Source organism: Gopherus flavomarginatus, chromosome 2 (genome assembly GCF_025201925.1).
Source record: "Gopherus flavomarginatus isolate rGopFla2 chromosome 2, rGopFla2.mat.asm, whole genome shotgun sequence".
In the NCBI taxonomy this organism is placed as follows: domain Eukaryota; kingdom Metazoa; phylum Chordata; order Testudines; family Testudinidae; genus Gopherus; species Gopherus flavomarginatus.
The window spans coordinates 2,209,998-2,232,694 of record NC_066618.1 but is presented as its reverse complement, the minus strand read 5'-3'; the positions used below and the strand labels follow the sequence as shown (position 1 = coordinate 2,232,694).

Sequence of the window (22,697 nt, the reverse complement as noted above, 5' to 3'; positions counted from 1 at the left end):
ATCTTATACTCCCTTATATTGACTCCATCTCCTGTGACACTTGGACTCTCCCAGCTGAGGGAAATGGCAGATGAATCTACAGTATCTGTTACAGGCTTCTCAGGAGGGCTGGTCGGGGGAGGAGTCTTCACAGGATCACTCATGTCGCTGCTCTCACTGAGCCCTGGTTTGCTCACTGCAGCGTATCGGAACTGGTACTCGGTGTTTGCACGTAGCCCTGTTACTGCGAATGTCTCTTGTGTGTTATTTACAGTCACAGCCGTCCAGTTCTCCTGCCCTACAATTCTGTACTCTGCACGATAGCCGGATATCGCAGCCCTGCCATAGGCTGCTGGGTTAAACGTGAGCTGCACACAGTCATGTCTGATGCCATCACACAGTAAAGGGAAAGGTTTTGATGGAAACTCAAAGTTGGTACTGACCAACTTCATACAGGTAAATGGAAGCTCCTGGATTGTCCTTGTCTGGAACAGAGGCCACAATGAACCGAGTTTTCCCATTAGATTTATTGACACGAGCAAAGTCAGAGAAGGACTTTACGGCTTGTCGTGCTTTTCTTCTTATCTCTTCGTCCTCAAACCACTGTTTGGATTTTGGTGTCTCACAGGCAGAACTGGCTAATGCTGGAACATGAATGTTCTTCATAAATTGTCTCCGGAGCCAAAGGTTCAATTCTGATAAATAGGATTCCTCATTGTGCAATGAAGTGAGTGCCAGACAGACAACACAATTATGCCTGTCGCTGAGAACTATACGTTGTAGCTCACTCGTGGAGGATACGACTTCGACCTCCTCTAGCTCAGCCAGGTAGGAATTGACAAAATCCATTTCTTCCTGTTTCTTATCTAGAAATTCATTGAGTCTCTGGGTACTATATGGCGATTGCTCCTTGTTGATTAAAATCTCCACCAGGGCCCCCTCCTCTGCTCCGCCTCCACGGATAGAGGGCAGGGTTCTAGCTAGCTCTTTTTGGAAGGTCTGTCTGTGTTGTTTACACAGATCTCTGAATTGCTGGAGTTTCTTCTGGATCTCAGGGAAGGTTGTAGCCGTTCTGTCCTTCACCATGTCGTTGCATCAGACGTCACACTCGGTCAGGTGCTCCATGGCACTTTGAGCATCATAAACCAGCACCGAGCTGATCTCATGCACTAGCTGAGCAGCTCTGGAATCCAGCTTGCTCAGTGGGTACAGCCAGACTCGCACTGGTACAGCGTTTTCACCAGAGACTCCAAGCCGCTTAGGGAGAGTGGAGTAAACTCCCATGGCATCTTGGTAAGTAACCGGATTGTTCTCCAGAGCAAAATCTCCATAAAATTTGCAACTGAAATTTTCAGCTTTTTCTTCTGCCTTGTTCCCCTTTTCCCCAGACACCTCTGCTCCGCCAGAAACCTTTGGGATCTTTTCTATCATCAGTTTCATTTCCCCCTCTATCTCTCGCATACTCTCTGATGAAGAAACTTCCCAATCAAACACAAAGAAAGCCTGTGCCCCGTACAGCACAGCCGTGACCACATGGGTGGCCGTGCCTTGGTCAAACACAGCAGAATAAGAGACGTTCTCGGTACCCAACTGGCTCATAGTCAGGTGCTCAAACCTGCTTGTCACTGAGTAGTGGAGAGCAACTCGAGCCTGATTTTTTGATTTCTTGGTATCATTTAAAAATGCTGCAGATCCACCTACTGCCACCATCCCCCCCAGGAGACTGGCCTTCAGGGATCCAGACAGACTGAGGGCTGAGGCCTTATCTTCAGTGGAATCAGACACAATGATCTGGAATTCAGTATTGTGCTTTGGCATTGTCTCCACATCTTTCTTAAGAGCATCAATGCCCCATAAAGTGATACTTGGAAATTCCACACAAGCACATAGTCAGTCATCAACGCAGAGGATAAGAAATTGTTGCAATTTCATTTAATAAAGTTGCCTCCTATTAAAGAGAGACATGAGCAAAAGAACACAGCACTGAGGGCTCAAATCAATGTGCCCTGTCATCTGATCCTCCACTTCAATCTCCATCTATCCATATGGCTCTCTGTATAATAACGTGCTAGCTTCACTGTTACCTCATTGTCTCCTCCTCCATTCCCGTTTATCTCACTTCATCACAAGCTAGACTTTAAGCTCTTTGGGGCAGAAGTTGCCATTTTGTACTGTGCATACAGACACTGACTAGTAATGAGACCATGATTCTGGATTGATGCCCACGGAGGTTACTGCCACACAAACAGTAATAATTAAGGCACTGATCACTATGGTCTCCATGTGCAAGTATAATATCATATCAGGATTAGCAAGAGATTTGCAGTGCCAGGTTCGCCACCACACCAGTTTGCAGAATAAGAACATAAAAACGGCTGTATTGGGTCAGACCAAAGGTCCATCTAACCCAGTATCCTGGCTTCCGACAGTGGCCAGTGCCAGGTGCCCCAGAAGGAATAAACAGAACAAGGAATCATTGAGTGATCCACTCCCTGTTGCTCATTCCCAGCTTCTGGCAAACAGAGGCTAGGGACACCATCCCTGCCCAGCCTGGCTAATAGCCATTGATGAACCTATCCTCCATGAACTTATCTAGTTCTTTTTTGAACTCTGTTATAGTCTTGGCCTTCACAACATCCTCTGGCAAGGAGTTCCACAGGTTGACTGTGTGTTGTGTGAAAAAATACTTCCTTTTCTTTGTCTTGAAGGTGAAAATAACACTTCCTTATTTACTTTCTCCCCACAAATCATGATTTTATAGACTTCAATCATATCCGCTCTTAGCCGTCTCTTTTCCAAGCTGAAAAGTCCCAGTCTTATTAATCTCTCCTCATATGAAAGCAATTCCATACCCCTAATCATTTTTGTTGCCCTTTTCTGAACCTTTTTCAAGTCCAATATATCTTTTTGAGATGGGGTGACCACATCTGCATGCAGTATTCAAGATGTGGGTGTACAATGGATTTATATAGAGGCAATATGTAATTTTCTGTCTTATTATCTATCCCTTTCTTAATAATTTCCAACATTCTGTTCACTTTTTTGACTGCCACTGCACATTGAGTGGATATTTTCTGAGAACTATCCACAATGACTTCACGATCTTTTTCTTGAGTGGTAACAGCTAATTTAGACCCCATCATTTTATACGTATAGTTGAGATTATGTTTTCCAATGTGCATTACTTTACAATTATCAGTACTGAATTTCATCTGCCATTTTGTTGCCCAGTCACCCAGTTTTGTGAGATCCTTTTGTAACTCTCGCAGTCTGATTTGGGCTTAACTATCTTGAATAGTTTTGTATCATCTGCAAATTTTTCCACCTCACCATTTACTGCTTTTTCCATATCATTTATGAATATTTTGAACAGCACTGGTCCCTGCGGGACACCACTATTTACCTCGCTCCATTCTGAAAACTGACCATTTATTCCCACCCTTTGTTTCCTATCTTTTAATCAGTTACCAATCCATGAGAGAACTTTCCCTCTTATCCCATGACAGCTTACTTTGCTTAAGAGCCTTTGGTGAGGGACCTTGTCAAAGACTTTTTGAAAATCTAAGCGCACTATAAACACTGGATCACTTAGATGACATGCTTGGTGACCCGCTCAAAGAATTCTAGTAGATTGGTGAGGCATGATTTCCCTTTAAAAAAACCATGTTGACTCTTCCCCAACAAATCATGTTCATCTATGTGTCTGATAATTCTGTTCTTTACTATAGTTTCAATCAATTTGCCCAGTACTGAAGTCAGGCTTCCAAGCCTGTATTTGCTGGGGTCACCTCTGGAGTCTTTTTTTAAAAATGGCATCACATTAGCTACCCTCCAGTCATTTGGTACAGAAGCTGATTTAAATGATAGGTTGCATACCACTGTTAGTAGTTCTACAATTTCACATTTGAGTTCCTTCAGAACTCTTGGGTGAATCCCATCTGGTCCTGGTGACTTACTGCTGTTTAGTTTATCAATTTGTTCCAAAACGTCCTCTAATGACACCTCAATCTGGGACAGTTCCTTAGATCTGTCACCTAAAAAGAATGGCTCAGGTTTGGGAATCTCCCTCACATCCTCAGCCATGAAGACTAATGCAAAAAATTCATTTAGTTTCTCTGTAATAGCCTTATCGTCCTTGAGTGCTCCCTTGGCACCTCGATCGTCCAGTGGCCCCACTGCTTGTTTAGCAGGCTTCCTGCTTCTGATATATATATATAAATAAAGTTGCTGTTACTTTTTGAGGCTTTGGCTAGCTGATCTTCAAATTATTTTTTGGCCTTTCTAATAATATTTTTATACTTCACTTGCCAGAGTTTATGCTCCTTTCAGTTTTCCTCACTAGGATTTATCTTCCACTTTTTAAAGGATGCCTTTTTGCCTCTAACCGCTTCTTTTCTTTGTTGTTTAGCCACAATGGCTCTTCTTTGGTTCTCTTACTATGTTTTTTAATTTGGGGTATACATTTAAATTGAGCCTCTATTACAGCGTTTTAAAAAGTTTCCACGCAGCTTGCAGGGATTTCACTTTTGATGCTGTACCTTTTAATTTCTGTTTAACTAACCTCATTTTTGTGTAGTTCCCCTGTGATAAATGAAAGGGGTGGGGGGAAGCTCCTTTTTATGGACCCAGCCAGCCAGTAGCTATAAAATCCCTCTTAGTAGCTGTTCTCTACATGCTTTACTGTATTTACTTGCTGGCTCTATTTTAAAGAATCCTTATTGAGGTTGCAGGAACAAACCATCCCGATGTGGAGAAAGAACAGTAAATATGGCAGGCAACCAGCTTGGCTTAACAGTGAAATCCTTGCTGATCTTAAACACAAAAGAGGAGCTTCCAAGAAGTGGAAGATTGGACAAATGACCAGGGAGGAGTATAAAAATATTGCTCAGGCTGCAGGAGTGAAATCAGGAAGGCCAAATCACACTTGGAGTTGCAGCTAGCAAGAGATGTTAAAAGTAACAAGAAGGGTTTCTTCAGGTATGGGGCGTCCAGACTACCCACCATATCGGCGGGTAGCGATCGATTTTTCGGGGATCAATATAGCACGTCTAGATGAGACTCTCGTTGACTCCAGAACTCCACCGGAGCCAGCGGTGGTAGCGGAGTCGACAGGTGGAGCCACAGACGTTGATCCCGAGCTGTGAGGACCTGAGGTAAATCGATCTAAGATACTTCAACTTCAGCTACGCTATTCATGTAGCTGAAGTTGCGTATCTTAGATCAATACCCCCCCTAGTGTAGATCAGCCCTACATTAGCAACAAGAAGAAGGTCAGGGAAAGTGTGGGCCCCTTGCTGAATGAGGGAGGCAACCTAGTGACACAGGATGTGGAAGAAGCTAATGTTCCCAATGATTTTTTTGCCTCTGTTTTCACAAACAAGGTCAGCTCCCAGACTGCTGCACTGGGCATCACAGCATGGGGAGGAGATGACCAGCCCTCTGGAGAAAGAAGTGGTTCAGGCAGGGCCGGCGCAAGGATATTTTGCGCCCTAGGTGAAACTTCCACCTTGCGCCCTCTGCCCCCACCCCTCCCCCCAGAGCATTGCTTATTATAAACTTTCAAAAATGAATACTGCATAATGTGGCATTGTTCATTAGAATTAATACATATTTGGCTTGAAAATTTATTAATTTCATTATTTAGCCTACATATTTAATGAAAATAATTGAATAACCTGACAGGGTGTGGGGTTGGCTGGCTCTGGGCAGGGCAGGGGATGCGAAGCTGGTTGGAGAAGGAGTGTGGGGTTGGCTGGAGACAGGGGGTGCGGGACTGGCTGCGTGCAGGGCAGGGGGTGTGGGGCTGGCTGCAGGCAGGGCAGGGGCTGCAGCAGGGGCTGGATGGAGACAGGTGGTGTGGGGCTGGCTATGGACAGGGCAAGGAGCACAGCAGGGGCTGGCTGCATGCAGGGCAGGGAGTGAGGGGCTGGCTGTGGGCAGGGCAGGGGGTGTGGGGTGGCTGGAGACAGGAGGTGCGGGGCTGGCTGTGGGCAGGGCAGGAGGTGTGGGGCTGGCTGCAGGCAGGGCAGGGGGTGCAGCAGGGGCTGGCTGTGGGTAGGGCAGGGGGTGCGGGGCTGGTTGAGGCAGGGAAGGGGGTGCGGGGCTGGCTGCGGGCAGGGGGTGAGGGGCTGGCTGGATACAAGGGTATGGGGCTGGCTAGAGACAGGGCAGGGGGTGTGAGGCTGGCTGTGGGCAGGGCAGGGGGTTCAGCAGGGGTGGCTGCGGGTAGGGCAGGGGGTGAGTGGCTGGCTGGAGGCAGGGGAAGGGGTGAGGGGCTGACTGGAGGCAGGGCAGGGGGTAAGGGGCTGGCTGGAGGCAGGGGAAGGGGTGTTGGGCTGGCTGGAGGCAGGGCAGGGGATGAGGGGTTGGCTGCAGTCAGGACAGGGGGTTCAGCTGCCATGGATGGAGCTGGAGCATAGAGAGCAGCTGCAGAAGGAAGAGCTGTTGGACAGAAGCTTCTGTGAGGAACCAGCTCTGTCCCATGGAGAGGTACCACTGTGGGTTCTGCATTTTAAATAGCAGTGGGGACACCCCTGCAGCCCCTTGCCCTCTCAGCCTCCTGGGCACTGGCTCTCTGCGGCTCAGCCCTGCTCCTCTTGCCCCCAGTCCCTCATTAGGCCTGGGTGCACGGAAAGCATGCAGCATATCTTTGTACTGTGTTAATGACTCTTGAACTGGTGGGGGCTATGTCTAATTGCTGCCACTATCTCTTTCTTTGCTGGGCAATTAGATGACAATTAACTTGGAATAGCCCAGGGGGGTCAGAGTAGAGAAGGAGGGAGGAGAGACCTTTAGGTTTCAGTTCTGTGCAAAGCCGGTTAACTTTTCTTTTCAGCTGCCTATAAACAAACTGTCATAAACAGATAGCTAAGGGTTAATGTCTCTTTCACCTGGAAATAAGTATCTGAAGCACCTGACCAGAGGACCAATCAGGAAACAGGATTTTTTCAACTCTGTGTGGAGGAAAGTTTGTGTGTGAGTCCTTTGTTCTTGTCTTCTGCCTGACTCTCTCTCAGCTATGAGAAGGATTTTTCTATTTCCTGCTTTCTAATCTTCTGTTTCCTAGTTGTGAGTACAAAGTTGGTTTGTTGTTTTGTATTTACATATCTATAGTTGCTGGAGTGCTTTGAATTGTATTCTTTTGGAATAAGGCTGTTTATTCATATTTCTTTTATGAAATTGACCCTGTATTTGTCACCTTGATACAGAGAGACCATTTTTATGTATTTTTCTTTCTTTTTATATAAAGCTTTCTTTTTAAGACCTGTTGGAGTTTTTCTTTAGTGGGGAACTCCAGGGAATTGAGTCTGTGCTCACCAGGGAATTGGTGGGAGGAAGAAGTCAGGGGGAAATCTGTGTGTGTTAGATTTACTAGCCTGACTTTGCATTCCCTCTGGGTGAAGAGGGAAGTGCTTGTGTTTCCAGGCTGGAAACGGGGGAGGGTGGAATCCCTCTGCTTAGATTCACGGAGGTTGCTTCTGTGTATCTCTCCAGGAACACCTGGAGGGGGGAAGGGAAAAGGTTTATTTCCCTTTGTTGTGAGACTCAAGGGATTTGGGTCTTGGGGTCCCCAGGGAAGGTTTTTGTGGGGACCAGAGTGCCCCAAAACACTCTAATTTTTTGGGTGGTGGCAGCTTTACCAGGTCCAAGCTGGTAACTAAGCTTGGAGGTTTTCATGCTAACCCCCATATTTTGGACGCTAAGGTCCAAATCTGGGACTAGGTTATGATATGGTGTGCAGCGTAGTGGGAAAGATAGAATCCAGAAGCCAGTAGGAATATTATATTTTTCTTTTCTCTGCTAGGGGCTTTTTAGCAGAGAGAAACAGTTTGGTTTAAAAGGGAACCAGAGAGAATTTTTTTTCTGCTCTCTCTGGCAGATGTGGCTTGCATATTAAGCAAGAAACCATTAAGGAGCTGTTACGGGTCTTTTGTCACACAATAGCACTCCCATTAGGAGTCAAATACCAGTACTATATACATGTAAATAAAGTGTTTTTTCTGGTTTACTTTACATTGAAAACATTAGCTAGAGAAAGAAAGGGAAAAAGGCACTGTTGCTAGGCAGACTCCAGGAGGCAATAGAGCCTGCAGTTCAGAAGATAAACACCAGAGGGCACCCCAACACAAGAAAACAGGAAACATGACTTCTAAGGCAAAAATGGAGGCCGAAGAACAAAGGAAAGAAGCAGAACACAGGCGACAACTGGAAAAAAGAGAAAAAGAGGTGGAGCTGCAAGAAAGAGAAGAACAGATCAAACAGGCAGCCCATAAAAGAGAACAAGACGCCAAAAATGCAGCCCACCACAGAAAACTAGAAGAAGAAGAGTTGGCCCACCGCCGAGACATGGAAAAACAACAAAAAGAAAGTGAAGAGAAGGAAAAACAGAGAAAACATGAACTGGACTTAGCGCAAGCTGGGCTGCATGCGCCAGCCAATCCTAACAACCCTTCACCAATTATGGTTCCACATCACAGGAAATTTCCCACCTACAAGGCAGGTGATGACACCGAGGCCTTCTTGGACAATTTTGAAAGAGCCTGTCTTGGGTACAGCATCCCTGAAGACCAGTACATGGTAGAATTGAGGCCACAGCTCAGTGGACCTTTAGCAGAGGTGGCAGCTGAAATGCCTAAGCAGCAAATGAACAACTATAAACTTTTTCAAACCAAGGCCAGATACAGAATGGGGATAACCCCAGATCATGCCCGTCGGCGTTTCAGAACCCAAAAGTGGAAACCAGATGTGTCATTTCCCAAACACGCCTACTACGTTGGGAAAAATTATGAGGCCTGGATATCAGGACACAATGTTAAAACCTTGGAAGAACTGCACCTCCTCATACAAATGGAGCAGTTCTTGGATGGTGTTCCTGAGGACATCACACGGTACATACAAGATGGAAAACCCAAAAATCTCGCTGAGGCGGGGGAGATTGGAGCCAGATGGATGGAAGTGGCAGAAAGCAAGAAAGCTACGGTCAAGGGGAACGAATACCCCAGAGGGCACACCGACCATAAACCCTACAACCGAGGACAGCCAAAGACCCCACATACCACCCAAGTAAAGCCACAGACGCCCTATTCTTCCACCTCTCCAGTCTCCAGTAACTCACCTCGGCCCAGTGACCCATCAGATGGAAGATGCTTTAAGTGTAATGAACTGGGACATATCAAGGCCAACTGTCCAAAGAACGCCATCCGAGTGCAGTTCATTACACCACCATCACACCAAAGATCCCCAGGCCCGGATGCCTCTCAAATACCCTTGGAGCGAAGGGAAAATTTGAGAGTGGGCGGAAAGAAGGTTACTGCATGGAGAGACATGGGGGCACAAGTGTCAGCTATCCACCAATCCTTCGTTGACCCCAAATTCATCAACCCAAAGGCCAAAGTTACAATTTACCCCTTCATGTCACAAGCTGTAGACTTGCCTACAGCTCAACTGCCTGTCCAGTACAAAGGCTGGTCAGGAATGTGGACTTTTGCAGTCTATGACAATTATCCTATCCCCATGCTACTGGGGGAAGACTTGGCCAACCAGGTGAAGCGGGCCAAGAGAGTGGGAATGGTTACACGCAGCCAAACCAGGCAAGCTTCCAGACCCATTCCTGTTCCTGAACCGTCCACAGAGGCCCCGTCTGTGTTACCAGAGACCCAGACAGAGGTAGTGGACCCGGATTCCATGCCAACCACTGAACAGCCACCGCACCTCCAGTCCCAGGCCCGGAACTGGAACAGCAACTAGCACCAGCAAGTGCAACCACATCTTCAAACTCAACGCCAGAGCGAGCCAAAACTGGCAGAAGCAATAGACAGCCATACCCAAAAGGCTCAGCCTGAGCCTGAAATACCCTCAGGTGCACCAGCGGAGAGCGGTTCAACAGCAACGGAAACAACCCCATCACCTACATCGCTTCCAGAGGGACCAAGCCCAAGTCCACAGTCTGAGGAAGAACTGGTGACCCCAGCCTCAAGGGAACAGTCCCAGACTGAGCAGGAAGCAGATGACAGCCTTCAGAAAGCGTGGGCGGCGGCACGGAGCACCCCACCGCCTCTCAGCTCTTCTAATCGATCCCGGTTTGTTATAGACCAAGGACTTTTATACAAGGAGATTCTTTCTGGTGGACACCGGGAAGAATGGCAGCCGCAAAAACAGTTGGTGGTTCCAACTAAGTACCGGGGGAAGCTCTTAAGCTTAGCCCATGATCATCCCAGTGGCCATGCTGGGGTGAACAGAACCAAGGACCGGTTGGGGAAGTCCTTCCACTGGGAGGGGATGGGCAAGGACGTTGCCAAGTATGTCCGGTCTTGTGAGGTATGCCAAAGAGTGGGAAAACCCCAAGACCAGGTCAAGGCCCCTCTCCAGCCACTCCCCATAATTGAGGTCCCATTTCAGCGAGTAGCTGTGGATATTCTGGGTCCTTTCCCAAAAAAGACGCCCAGAGGAAAGCGGTACGTACTGACTTTAGTGGACTTTGCTACCCGATGGCCGGAAGCAGGAGCTCTAGGCAACACCAGGGCTAACACTGTGTGCCTGGCCCTAACAGACATTTTTGCCAGGGTAGGTTGGCCCTCCGACATCCTTACAGATTCAGGATCTAATTTCCTGGCAGGGACCATGGAAAAACTGTGGGAAACTCATGGGGTGAATCACTTGGTTGCCACCCCATACCACCATCAAACCAATGGCCTGGTGGAAAGGTTTAATGAAACTTTGGGGGCCATAATACGTAAATTCGTCAACGAATACTCCAATAACTGGGACCTAGTGTTGCAGCAGTTGCTGTTTGCCTACAGGGCTGTACCACATCCCAGTTTAGGGTTTTCACCGTTTGAACTTGTGTATGGTCATGAGGTTAAGGGGCCATTACAGTTGGTAAAGCAGCAATGGGAGGGGTTTACGCCTTCTCCAGGAATTAACATTCTGGACTTTGTAAGCAACCTACAAAGCACCCTCCGACACTCTTTAGCCCTTGCCAGAGAAAACCTAAAGGATGCTCAGGAAGAGCAAAAGGCCTGGTATGACAGACATGCCAGAGAACGTTCCTTCAAGGTAGGAGACCAGGTTATGGTCTTGAAGGCGCAACAGGCCCATAAGATGGAAGCATCATGGGAAGGGCCATTCACGGTCCAAGAGTGCCTGGGAACTGTGAACTACCTCATAGCATTTCCCAATTCCTCACTAAAGCCCAGAGTGTACCATGTTAATTCTCTCAAGGCTTTCTATTCCAGAGACTTACAGGTTTGTCAGTTTACAGTCCAGGGAGATGATGCTGAGTGGCCTGAAGGTGTTTACTACGAAGGGAAAAAAGACAGTGGTGTGGAAGAGGTAAACCTCTCAACCACCCTGGAACATCTGCAGCGGTGACAAATCAAGGAGCTGTGCCCTAGCTTCGCCCCATTGTTCTCAGCCACCCCAGGACGGACTGAACGGGCATACCACTCTATTGACACAGGTAATGCTCACCCCATTAGAACCCCACCCTACCGGGTGTCTCCTCATGCCCAAGCTGCTATAGAACGGGAGATCCAGAACATGCTACAGATGGGTATAATCCGCTCATCTACCAGTGCATGGGCATCTCCAGTGGTTCTGGTACCCAAACCAGATGGGGAAATACGCTTTTGTGTGGACTACTGTAAGCTAAATGCGGTAACTCGTCCGGACAACTATCCAATGCCACGCACAGATGAGCTATTGGAGAAGTTGGGACGTGCCCAGTTCATCTCTACAATAGACTTAACCAAGGGGTACTGGCAAGTACAGCTAGATGAACCTGCCAAGGAGAGGTCAGCATTCGTCACCCATGCGGGGGTGTATGAATTTAATGTCCTTCCTTTCGGCCTTCGAAATGCACCCGCCACCTTCCAGAGGCTGGTAGATGGTCTACTAGCAGGACTGGGAGAATTTGCAGTTGCCTACCTCGATGATGTGGCCATTTTTTCAGACTCCTGGCCCGAACACCTACTACACCTGGAAAAGGTCTTTGAGCGCATCAGGCAGGCCGGACTCACTGTTAAGGCCAAAAAGTGTCAAATAAGCCAAAACAGAGTGACTTACCTGGGGCACCAGGTGGGTCGAGGAACCATAAACCCCCTACAGGCCAAGGTGGATGCTATCCAAAAGTGGCCTGTCCCAAGGTCAAAGAAACAGGTCCAATCCTTCTTAGGCTTGGCCGGGTACAACAGGCGATTTGTACCACACTACAGCCAAATCGCTGCCCCACTGACCGACCTGACCAAAAAGACCCAGCCAAATGCAGTTAACTGGACGGATCACTGTCAAAAGGCCTTTATCCAACTTAAGGCAACGCTCATGTCTGACCCTGTGCTCAGGGCCCCAGATTTTGACAAGCCATTCCTAGTAACCACGGATGCATCTGAGCGTGGTATAGGAGCAGTACTCATGCAGGAAGCAACGGATCACAACTTCCATCCTGTCGTGTTTCTCAGCAAGAAACTGTCTGAGAGGGAAAGTCACTGGTCAGTCAGTGAAAAGGAATGCTACGCCATTGTGTATGCCCTGGAAAAGCTACGCCCATATGTTTGGGGACGGCGGTTCCAGCTACAAACTGACCATGCTGCACTAAAGTGGCTTCATACTGCCAAGGGGAACAACAAGAAACTTCTTCGTTGGAGTTTAGCTCTCCAAGATTTTGATTTTCAAATTCACCACATCTCAGGAGTTTCTAACAAAGTAGCTGATGCACTCTCCCGTGAGAGTTTCCCAGAATCCAGTAGTTAAAAAGTGTTCTTAAAATGTACAAGTCTGTTAGTTATATACTTAGTGGTATATGTAACGGTGCATATGTTGTATTAATCTGTTTAGTTTAAAGTTCTAGAAGGAAATCGCCGCCAGTGAGCTTCCCCACTGTCTGCAATTTGGGGGGCGTGTCATAAACAGATAGCTAAGGGTTAACGTCTCTTTCACCTGGAAATAAGTATCTGAAGCACCTGACCAGAGGACCAATCAGGAAACAGGATTTTTTCAACTCTGTGTGGAGGAAAGTTTGTGTGTGAGTCCTTTGTTCTTGGTCTTCTGCCTGTATGCTCTCTCGGCTACGAGGGGATTTCTATTTCTTGCTTTCTAATCTTCTGTTTCCCATTTGTAAGTACAAAGGATCAGCTAGTGATTTATATGTTTTTTGTATTTACATGTCTATAGTTGCTGGAGTGCTTTGAATTGTATTCTTTTGGAATAAGGCTGTTTATTCAATATTCTTTTAAGCAAATGACCCTGTATTTGTCACCTTAATACAGAGAGACCATTTTTATGTATTTTTCTTTCTTTTTATATAAAGCTTTCTTTTAAGACCTGTTGGAGTTTTTCTTTGGTGAGGAACTCCAGGGAATTGAGTCTGCAGCTCACCAGGGAATTGGTGGGAGGAAGAAGTCAGGGGGAAATCTGTGTGTGTTAGATTTACTAGCCTGACTTTGCATTCCCTCTGGGTGAAGAGGGAAGTGCTTGTGTTTCCAGGCTGGAAACGGGGGAGGGTGGAATCCCTCTGCTTAGATTCACGGAGGTTGCTTCTGTGTATCTCTCCAGGAACACCTGGAGGGGGGAAGGGAAAAGGTTTATTTCCCTTTGTTGTGAGACTCAAGGGATTTGGGTCTTGGGGGTCCCCAGGGAAGGTTTTTGTGGGGACCAGAGTGCCCCAAAACACTCTAATTTTTGGGTGGTGGCAGCTTTACCAGGTCCAAGCTGGTAACTAAGCTTGGAGGTTTTCATGCTAACCCTCATATTTTGGACGCTAAGGTCCAAATCTGGGACTAGGTTATGATACAAACCTAGTAGAGAAAAGAGTTTCTTCCCCACATCCCCTCCCCCAAAAAATCGGTTATGATTTTAATGGATCCAGAAGCAAAATAATTCTGTAATCAAAAAGACAAGTTTCCTGCTTTCCCTTCCACAAAGATCTATTTCCAACCCAGGTAACTTATTATTTATTATCTGTAGTAACTATGTTCTCACGTTTGAATGATACACTGCAGTGGTGTCGGAGTTCTTTGGAAATCCCTCAGTTCTTTTGCGGTGTTGGGAGTGAATGCTAGACCCTCGGTTAATTACTTTTACTTTACTTCACGTGCCCATCTTTTGGTCATTAATTTTTGAAGTTAAATTAGATTTTCAAAACCCAGCTTTAAAATGATGTTCATGCCAACAATTGCAATTTAATTGTCCAAATGGGGAAATCGATGCCTTGAAATTATGGGATCTAATTTTAAAATTGTATTAAAAATGTGGCATTATAAAGGGGAAATATTTTAAAAGGTTTTACCAGCATCCCCATTACCGTTACCCAGGATTCTGCTTCAAGCAGTAACACAGGAGGGAGGGGGCAATGGACAGATTAGTGTTCAGTGGTACTTCAAACAAAAAGACATTTACTCTTAAATTATCTCGTTGATGCCTAATTGACGATCTAATAGCATGCATCAAGTACATCAAAACTTCGCTGAATAAGCTTGTTAGCATTTCTAAGGGGGACACTGAACATTCCAAACAGTGATAAGGTTTCTTATCAGCCTTACTTCAACCCTCCCCTCACCCCTCACTATGCCCTGATTGTGCAGGTAGGCAGTGGTGTCTCTGGTAGATCCACCAGAGCCACGCGAGCAGCCGATCGTCCCCAGGCACGACTGCGGCAGCTCCACGGGAGCTGCCTGTGCCCCCTCCGAACACCCTGGGCTGCCGGCTGCCACGGAGGCGCCCTGATCCAGGGGACCCCCTGGACTGCGGGCTGCCACGGCGGTGCTCTGACCCAGGGGACCCCCTGGGCTGCGGGCTGCCGCGGCGGCGCCCTGACCCAGGGGACCCCCTGGGCTGCCGGCTGCCGCAGAGGCGCCCTGATCCAGGGGACCCCCTGGACTGCCGGCTGCCATGGAAGCACCCTGACCCAGGGGAACCCCTGAACTGTGGGCTGCCACCGGCAGCTCAGATTCCCTCTCTGTCCCAGTAGCAGCGGCTGCTCAACCATTTAAAAAAACAATTTGAGGGTGCTTTTTGGCGCCCTCAAATCTCGGCGCTCTAGGCAACCGCCTAGTCCACCTAAATGGTTGCACCGGCCCTGAGTTCAGGACTATTTAGAAAAACTGGACGAGCACAAGTCCATGGGGGCCGGATGCGCTGCATCCAAGGGGCTAAAGGAGTTGGCGGATGTGATTGCAGAGCCATTGGCCATTATCTTTGAAAACTCATGGCAATCGGGGGAGGTCCCGGATGACTGGAAAAAGGCTAATGTAGTGTCCATCTTTAAAAAAGGGGAAGGAGGAGGATCTGTGGAACTACAGGCCAGTCAGCCTCACCTCAGTCCCTGGAAAAATCATGGAGCAGGTCCTCAAGGAATCAATTCTGAAGCACTTAGAGGAGAGGAAAGTGATCAGGAACAGTCAGCATGGATTCACCAAGGGCAAGTCATGCCTGACTAACCTAATTGCCTTCTATGATGAGATAACTGGGTCTATGGATGAGGGGAAAGCAGTGGATGTGTTATTCCTTGACTTTAGCAAAGCTTTTGATACAGTCTCCCACAGTATTCTTGCTGGAAAGTTAAAGAAGTATGGGCTGGATGAATGGACTATAAGGTGGATAGAAAGCTGGCTAGATCGTCGGGCTCAACAGCTGGTGATCAATGGCTCCCTGTCTAGTTGGCAGCCGGTTTCAAGCGGAGTGCCCCAAGGGTCGGTCCTGGGGCCAGTTTTGTTCAATATCTTCATTAATGATCTGGAGGATGGCGTGGACTGCACCCTCCGCAAGTTTGCAGATGACACTAAACTGGGAGGAGTGGTAGATACGCTGGAAGGTAGGGATAGGATACAAAGGGACATAGACAAATTAGAGGACTGGGCTAAAAGAAACCTGATGAGGTTCAACAAGGACAAGTGCAGAGTCCTGCACTTAGGATGGAAGAATCCCAGGCACTACTACAGACTAGGGACCAAGTGGGTAGGCAACAGTTCTGCAGAAAAGGACCTAGGGGTTACAGTGGATGAGAAGCTGGATATGAGTCAACAGTGTGCCCTTGTTGCCAAGAAGGCTAACGGCATTTTAGGCTGCATAAGTAGGGGTATTGCCAGCAGATCGAGGGACGTGATCATTCCCCTCTATTCAACAGTGGTTAGGCCTCATCTGGAGTACTGTGTCCAGTTTTGGGCCCCACACTACAAGAAGGATGTGGAAAAATTGGAAAGAGTCCAGCAGAGGGCAACAAAAATGATTAGGGGGCTGGGGCACATGACCTACGAGGAGAGGCTGAGGGAATTGGGATTGTTTAGTCTGCAGAAGAGAAGAATGAGGGGGGATTTGATAGCTGCTTTCAACTACCTGAAAGGGGGTTCCAAAGAGGATGGATCTAGACTGTTCTCAGTGGTAGCAGATGACAGAACAAGGAGCAATGGTCTCAAGTTGCAGTGGGGGAGGTCTAGGTTGGATATTAGGAAACACTATTTCACTAGGAGGGTGGTGAAGCACTGGACTGGGTTACCTAGGGAGGAGGTGGAATCTCCTTCCTTAGAGGTTTTTAAGGTCAGGCTTGACAAAGCCCTGGCTGGGATGATTTAGTTGGGGATTGGTCTTGCTTTGAGCAGGGGGTTGGACTAGATACCTCCTGAGGTCCCTTCCAACCCTGATACTCTATGATTCTATGATTCTATGATTTACCTGTAAAGGGTTAAAAGACATGAGTGGGAACCAGGCCAGGAGAGCCAATGGGAGGCTAGAACTTTTTAAAATTGAAAGAAGACTCCCCTTTTGTCTGTCTGTGGTTGTTCTCTGGGAGCGAGGGAACAGGGCAGAACTCTGCTGTAAGAAGCTTGGAGCCAGGGTATGAGAAAATCATCAGGCTCATACCTAGAAGCTGCTCATTTAAAACCCCAGCTATGTAAGTAGATCAGGAAATGTCTAGGAAGACACAATTAGGTTTATCCTTTTTGTTTCTTTATGGCTTGTAGACTCCTCTGTGCTAACCCCAGGTGCTTTTGTTTTGCTTCTAACCTTTATGCTGGACCTCAAGAAAGATATTCTTGGGGTTTAATCCTTGTAGTTGTTTCTTTTAAAATCTAGCAATAGCCTGAGTTCCCAGATGTATTTTCTTTCTGGGTTTTTTTTTAAATAAAATTTACTCTTTTTAAAAGCAGAATTGGATTTTTGTGTCCTAAGAGGTTTGTGCACATGTTGTTTAATTAGCTAGTGGCAACAGCTGATTTCCTTTGTGGTTTTTTTCTCAGCTCTTCCCCAGGGGGTAGGGGGTGAGGTGAAAGGGTTTGAGGATACCCCACAGGAAGGAATTCCCAAGTGTACCTTCCTGGGTCCTCAAAGGGGTTTTGCACTTGGGTGGTGGCAGCGTTTCCCCATCCACAGTCAGAGAGAAGCTGTAACCTTGGGAGTTTAATACAAGCCTGCAGTGGCCAGTATTAATTTTTAGAATCCTTGAGGGCCCCCACCTTCTGCACTCGAAGTGCCAGAGTGGGGAATCCACCTTGACATCCCATTTCTGAAATTAAATGCTATAGTGTCGGGCCGCTGTGGCTCTACTGTTTTTGCCGCCCCAAGCCAAAAAAAAAAAATAAAAAAGCCGCCTGAACTGCCGAAGTGGCGCTGCTCCGGCAGCGCTCCTCCTGCCGCGCATCCCGAAGGGTCCTCTTGCCCACCCCACCTTGGAGACCACTGCGCTAGTTCACCCATCTTATTATTTAGACTTCTAGCATTGGTATGTAATCAAGTTAAAAAAAGTCATTTTTTAGCTGTCTGCCATTATGTGAAGTAATTGAATAGGACTCTTTTCCATTTGACTGTTTCTCATCATCTCCTACCTGTGTTTTATCATCTTCCATCCTCCCCTCCTTACTAGGACATAGAGAATCTCTATCAATAGATCTTCTCCTAAGGGATGACTCTTGTCAAACCATGTGTCAGCTTCCCACACCCTTTAGTTTAGAAACTGCTCTGTGACCTTTTTAATGTTTTAATGTTTAGTGCCAACAGTCCTGTTCCATTTTGGTTTAGGTGGAGCCCATCCTTCCCGTATAGGCTCCCTCTTTCCCAACAGTTTCCCCAGTTCCTAATAAATCTAAACCTCTCCTCCCCACACCATCGTCTCATCTACATATTGAGACCCTGCAGCTCTGCCTGTCTAAGTGGGCCTGTATGTGCTACTGTGGAGGTCCTGGACTTCAGTCTCTTACCTAGCAGCCTAAATTTGGCCTTCAGGACCTCTCTCCTGTCCTTCCCTATGTCATTGGTACCTACATGTACCACGACCACCGGCTCCTCCCCAGCACTACACATAAGTCTATCTAGATGTCTCGAGAGATCCGCAACCTTCGCACCAGGCAGGCAAGTTACCATACAGTTCTCCCAGCCACTGCAAACCCGGGTATCTATGTTTCTAATGATCAAATCCCCATTACTATTACTAATAACTGGAATTCCCTACCCCAGAGAGAGATCTTCTTCAGTGCGAGAGGACACCACAACATCATGTGGTAGGAGGGTCCCAACTATGGGATTGTTTCCCTCTGTTCAAGTGGGTTTTTGTCCTTCCCCGAGGCTTTCATCCTCAACAACACAGAGGCTGGGACCGTTCTACTGTTTACTGGGAAGTCTCATCTCTGTACCTCTCTGTCTCCCTTAGCTCCTCTTCTGGTCTCCAAAGCCCATACACAGTCTCTGAGGGCCAGGAGCTCTTGCACCAAATGCACACATACACCACCCCCCATAGGGCAGGTAATCATTCATGCTGCATTGGGTGCAATAAACTGAGTAGCCCCCACTCTGCTGCTGGGCTTCTGCCTGCATTGTCTTTTTACTGCTGCAGCTGGTTCCTTTGCTGATGTTTTGTTTTTATCGGGGAATGTTTATTGCCTTTTAATTTAAAAAATGTTAATGAAGGATATCTAGTCCCCCGCTCTCTCACTCAACCCCCTCGCAAAACTCCCCTGTTAGCTGCTCCTGGTCGCCAGCTCCTCGGGTCACGTAGGAGTCGATTTCTTAACCCCGGTTCTCCCCGAGTAGCCCTGCCTCCTGGTTAAGGGTTGATGGATGCTAAAAGGCTTGGGAATCAAAACCTCGTTAAGAAGCTCTGAGCCTTGCCTAGTAGGCCACCAGGCTCAGCACACGGTCCCCAAACAAACAGACCACAAGCAAAAAGCTCACCTCAAGGACAAACACACACACTAAAGGGTTAGAAGAGACTAAGGATCATCTAGTCTAACCCCTGCCAAGATATCGGATTTGCTGTGTCTAAAGTATCCAAAAGAGATGGCTATGCCGCCTTTTTTGAAAATCAAAGTTAGTCCATAATTCCCCAGGTCCTCCTTGTTCCCCTTTTTAAAAATAGTACTGTGTTTGCCCTTCTCCAGCCCTCTGGTACCTCACTCGTTCTTCATGAGTTCTCTGCTGATTGCTAACAGTCCCAAGATTGCTTCGGCTAGTTCCTTAAGTATCCTAGGATGAATGTCATCAGGCCCTGCTGACCTCAATGCATCTTGTGAGGAACTGGGAGTGTTCTTAATGTTTGCTCTGAATTCTGCGTTGGTGCCTCAGTGTCCCCTCTGCAGTTCTTAAGTATCAAGGTGGTGGAATAAGGGCATGTGATTGCTACAGAGCAAAGGGCCAGTGCACCTAAATGCCTGGCACTCTGTCTCCTAGCAACTGATGGCCTGGGCCCCTCCTCTGCAAAGGTGCCAACTGAAGGTGTTGGGGACAAAGAGATCAGGTGACGTCCTGGCCTGGGGAAAGAGACAAAGGCCAGAGAGGAGGGGCTGGAGGGAGTAGTTAGTCTGGAGTTGGCTGGGGACGAGGAGTGAAGTGCAGACGTGGGGGTCTGGCTCACTGTCCCCCAGAATGGACCTGGCCGAGGTCCTGTTCGCTGTACCTACAAGCTCTGTTTTAGACCCTGTTCCTGTCATCGAATAAACCTCTGTTTTACTGGCTGGCTGAGAGTCACGTCTGACTGCAAAGTGGGGGTGCAGGACCCTGTGGCTTCCCCAGGACCCCACTGGGGCGGGCTCACTGTGGGAAGCGCACGGAGGGGCAGAGGATGCTGAATGCTCCAAGGAGAGACCCAGGAGGTGAAGACGTGTGAGCATCTTGCCCTGAATAAGTCTGCTCCAAGGGGGAGGAGCCTCCCCAAAGTCCTGACTGGCTTGGTGGGGAGCAGTTCCAGAGCATCGCCTCGTGACTCTGTGACACATCTACCTTATCGAAATATTTTTTATCCCGTTCTTTCCCTATTTTGGAAAAGAGTGAACCAGGTGTTATGTTGAAAGGGTCCCGCAGGGTAGGTAAGTTGACAAGAGGTCCATAAACTACAACTAACAAATACAAGTGTGTTTGGTGCAGGTCTAAGCATACCTGGTATGAGAGTGTCGCTGCGGCAGTCGTACAGCATCCCCAGTCGGAGAGGGCGGCCCAGGGCTGGCATCTCAATTGTTGAAGCTCCAGAGTAAGCCATGGTAGTAGGCAAGAGGCCAATCCAACCCTAAAAAACACCATCAGCACAGTTACACAGACAATGTGATCTCCGATTCATGATCGCCCTATTTGGCTTTTATCCCCTATGAGTTTCTGCTTGATACTGTTATGTGTTGGGTTCTACCTTGTTGTTGTGGGTCAGGTGTAACCACCGCTTTGCATTCAGGGTAAACGTAAAAAAGCCATGTAATCGGTGGCTGAAACAACAGCAGTAGCGCCCAAAACACAGGCACATGGAAAAGCTTGAGCAGAAGCTGACCCATGTGGCCCAAGCTGAACCACAGAGACAGACAGAAGCAGCCCAAAAGCCAAGCAGACAGTAACAGTGTTGTGTATCTGGTTGTCATGATTTTTGTTCCCATGGCAACTGAGTTAGATTATTAGGGGACAGCCCAGCCCAGCCAGCTTCGGCCAGTTAGGTGAGCTCTGTATCTGTAAATAAATGGTAGTTTTGTTAGCTGTCTGCTGTCTGGCCTCAAGTGATTTCGTCCTAAACCGGCTGCCCCAAGGATATAACAAGTGGCGACAAGGGTGGGATTCTGGTGCTGCCCCAATAACAAAAGGAAGTAGAAGTCAAGGTAAAGAACAAACAAACAAAAAACCTGCTTGTTTGCACTGACTGTGAAAGTGAAACTAAAAATCATGGCTACTCCGACCGGGCCACTGGAACCTTTTGATGAGAATATAGAGCAGTGGCCTGTGTATACTGAGTGTTTTGAGCTTTTTGTTATTGCAAATGACATTACAGAAGCGAAGAAGGTGCCAATATCCTTAAGTGTTGTAGGGGCTAAAACCTATTCCCTGCTACGCAGCTTACTACACCCTGTTAAGCCTGAGACTAAATCTTACAGTGACATTGTGGAAATCCTGGGGTCTCATTTTTCTCCAAAACCACTGGTAATTGCTGAAAGATATCGGTTCCACAAAAGAGACCAAAAAGAAGACGAAACAGTTGTACAATTTGTAGCAATTGTAAAAAAGCTAGCAGAACACTGTGAATTTAAGGAGATGTTAAATGATGCCCTGTGTGACAGGTTAGTGTGTGGCCTCTACAGTGAAGCTATACAGAAGCGCCTGCTGACAGAGGCTCAGCTTACACTACAGAAGGCTGTTGATATCGCTGTCTCCATGGAACTGGCTACAAGGGAGGCGCAATACATCGGTGCATCCCCTAGGGTGCAAAAAGTGTCACAAGAACCTACCCACAAAACTGTGCAGAGTCAGGAATGTTACCGCTGTGATAAGCCAGGTCACCAGGCATCAGAATGCTGGTGTAAGGACCTGGTGTGTCGACACTGGCAAAAAGGGACACACACAGTATGCCTGTAAACAAAAGAAAAAGAAGCCTGTGGTCTGGCTGACAAAAAGAGGAACCCTGCATACCCTAGAGCAGACCCAGGATGATCAAGATGACACCTCATCGCAAGCGGAAGTGCCACTGCATGTTTTGTCTTTGGCGGTGGGCTCACATGAATACTGGGAAACCCCGTTGTTGGATGGCAAACCTATACGCATGGAACTGGACACCGGTGCAGCCGTCTCGCTGGTCTCCGAGACTGTGTATAAGGAAAAGCTACAGCATCTTCTGCTTAAGGCAACAAAAACTGTTCTGAAGACGTATACGGGAGAAGCTGTGCTCATGTTGGGCACTATTGATGTTAAGGTGGAGCTCAATGGACAGGCTGCTAAATTGCCACTGTTTGTGGTGAGAGGTAACTACCCAGCCTTAATGGGTAGGTCTTGGCTTGGGAAGATTCAGCTGAACTGGGCAGAAGTGCACTGGATGACTGAAGAGGAAACGGGTCTGACCACTATACTAAGGAAACATGCTGCTGTTTTTGGAGAGGATTTGGAAAGTATGAAGGGAATCACTGTGACATTGAACATGAAACCTGACAGTCCACCAAAATATCTGAAAGCCCGAACTGTGCCATATTCCATCAGGCCAAAAGTTGAAGCAGACCTAGAGCACCTGGTCACCAATGGAGTCCTAATACCAGTTACCCATAGCCCATGGGCCACTCCTATCGTTCCAATAGTGAAGAAAGATGGCTCTCTCTAGATTTGCGGTGATTTTAAAGTCACTGTCAACCCAGTGTTGTGTGCAGAGCAATACCCGCTTCCCCGCATCGATGACCTTTTCGCAGGCCTGGCTGGGGGACAAAAGTTCAGTAAGATTGATCTGAGTCAAGTATATTTACAGACGCACGTCGATGAAAAGTCCCAAGAGCTGTTGACTAATG

General features: G+C 47.6%; 1 protein-coding gene across 1 annotated transcript; it reads right to left on the bottom strand.

The window, feature by feature from the left end:
* Nucleotides 1–13: 13 nt before the first annotated feature.
* LOC127045995 (stonustoxin subunit alpha-like) lies at nt 14–21,826 on the bottom strand. The gene is given in 5 exon segments (XM_050942891.1): nt 14–31; nt 93–426; nt 428–1,843; nt 20,331–20,461; nt 21,552–21,826. Coding segments are annotated over 5 exon segments (1,962 nt in total). The 5' UTR covers nt 21,615–21,826.
* Between the last annotated feature and the right edge of the window lie 871 nt (nt 21,827–22,697).